The sequence below is a fragment of the Acyrthosiphon pisum genome, unplaced genomic scaffold (assembly GCF_005508785.2).
Source record: "Acyrthosiphon pisum isolate AL4f unplaced genomic scaffold, pea_aphid_22Mar2018_4r6ur Scaffold_3733;HRSCAF=4277, whole genome shotgun sequence".
In the NCBI taxonomy this organism is placed as follows: Eukaryota; Metazoa; Arthropoda; class Insecta; order Hemiptera; family Aphididae; genus Acyrthosiphon; species Acyrthosiphon pisum.
Genome location: NW_021773194.1, coordinates 1,466 through 3,664, shown reverse-complemented (window position 1 = coordinate 3,664; position 2,199 = coordinate 1,466). Strand labels below are relative to the sequence as shown.

At 40.7% G+C, this 2,199-nt stretch overlaps 1 protein-coding gene across 1 annotated transcript; it reads left to right on the top strand.

Moving 5' to 3' along the window:
* Window positions 1-1,132: 1,132 nt before the first annotated feature.
* Window positions 1,133-1,850, top strand: LOC115035015. The gene has a single exon (XM_029492654.1). The coding sequence runs from the start codon at window positions 1,564-1,566 to the stop codon at window positions 1,822-1,824; it is 261 nt and encodes an 86-aa protein (XP_029348514.1). The 5' UTR covers window positions 1,133-1,563; the 3' UTR covers window positions 1,825-1,850.
* Window positions 1,851-2,199: the final 349 nt, after the last annotated feature.

Genomic DNA, 2,199 nt, shown 5'->3' with positions numbered 1-2,199 from the left:
TCAGAAAAATTCCACTCGACTACACATATTCGAGTGATTAAACCTTATCTAAATTTACAACGTTATAACGTATAATGGTTTACACGGAGTGAAAAAATATGGATGTCGGTGAAATGTCTTTTGCCCAATTTTATTTCTATAATATTAAAAAAAATCCTAATCATGACGCGCGTGAGACATTTTAAGTGATTTCTCAGTGTGAACTGTACTGCTATCATTCGTCATTAGTCATAATAACACTATACGAATATTTGCCTGAATAATGCATTGTTTAGTTCGACGGTGTTTCAAATTAAATTTGTCGAGTACCTAATCGAAACGATAACATTCGTATGTATGTCTTGCACATCCTATCCCACTCTTGATATCTGAAGCTGTTTGGGTAGGGGGTGTTGAGCGTTGGAGTGGGAGGAACTAACATATAACATGTAGCCGATGTAGGTAAAATTGTACTTACAATAGAGTGTCATCCGAACTGACAAGTGTGGACATAAGCTCCGCTTTCTCCAAAATCTCCCCGTCTAATCAACTTTCTGTCAAGAAATCAGTTTTATTCCCGGTGACAAAATACAAATAGACATGCCGATACAATATTCATGTTTAAGGAAATTATTATTGTTATTAATTGTTACCGATCAACAGATGGTAAACATCAAAGCGGATTTCTGCGTTTTTACTTTATTTGCATTGATATTTATATTTGTATACACACATTTTAGTCGTATACCTAACCTAACCAGCTAGGTAGATACCATTAAAATGTCATGAGCACCGCGAAAACAGTCTATTTTTGACATTCATACGCATACATTATACAAATATTATACCTATATGAAAGATGTCTGTCCAATTTTCAAAAAATGATTTTAATTTTACAAACATAATATTCAGTGGGTAGGTACCTATAACTAATCAAGATGATTAATTTAATGGTAAATCCTAATTTTCTCAAAAAGTATTAGGATTTTTGATAATTTTATTTTGACATATTTTAAATTCATTAAATTTACATTCAAATTCTATTTTTATCAATAAATGTTTTTACTTTTTTTAAATCACACGATGCCATTTCGATTTCATATTCAGGAGTAAAATATGTTTTTGAAAATGCCAATGGATAAAAAAATTAATATTTTGAACGTTATCAATTAGTTATAACTATTATAACTTATGAACTTGTGAGAATTATTTAAAGGCGCGATGAGCTGATGAGCGGAGTAGTAGCATAACATCATGCGGGGTACCCTTGTTTTTTACACGGTCAGCCAATTATTTAGTGGTGTTGGAAAAATGCTAAATATCTCGAAATAGAAGGTGAACGGTGTCGGTGGAGGGTTGAAATCCTTGTGGAATTCGTGTGACGTGACGTCCGATAATCCATAAAATATAACAATTGCGCGTGGCGTGTCTGTGCAGCTGGAGCTGTTGCCGGAGATCCTGACCCGGTGCATAGCGCAGAACCAGCAGAACCTGCAGAACACCAGCAACCTGGCGTCGACGACGGAGTCCAGGCGCAACTTCCTGCACCCGGAATCGGCGGCCGCGGTGGCCACCGGCGGCCTGATGCAACCGTCCGTCTCGTCGCCGGCGGGCAGCATGACCGGCGTCGGCGGCAACCCGCTCATGTTCCCGTCGTCGTCGGGCGCCCCCGGCATGATGTTGGCCATGGGCAACGGGTCGACGGTCATGTCGCACTCGCGCAGCGTGCCGCCAACCGGTGCCGGCGGCGCGTCACATTACCACTGGCCCACCAGTCCCATATTGCCGCCCATCAGCAGCCGGACGCCGCATTTGGTGCCCGAGCCCATCCAGCCGTCCAGCTGAGCCCACGCCCGACCGCCGCCCATCGGTAATTATTGTTATGCCTTCTTAATATCACATGAGTTGTCGATTATTACGTCACGTCAGGTCAAACGTTTCTAGCGTGCATTTTTTTTTTTTACTACTCAACGAAATAGGTATGTGTAATTGTGCACATGAATTTCAAAACTGTTAAGGCATAAATGATCATATTAAATGCATGTTATATGGTTTCCCAATAGTGGTTAACCGATACACATCTATAGATAGGTACCTCTGAGACTATAATAGCAGTGGCTGCGTGAATAGCTATTTTACGAGGCGGCAGACTCGTGCAAAAGTGTAAGTTGGTATCCCAATGACACCAGTCTCCAAGACCTAGAAGGCTAGACTAGTTAA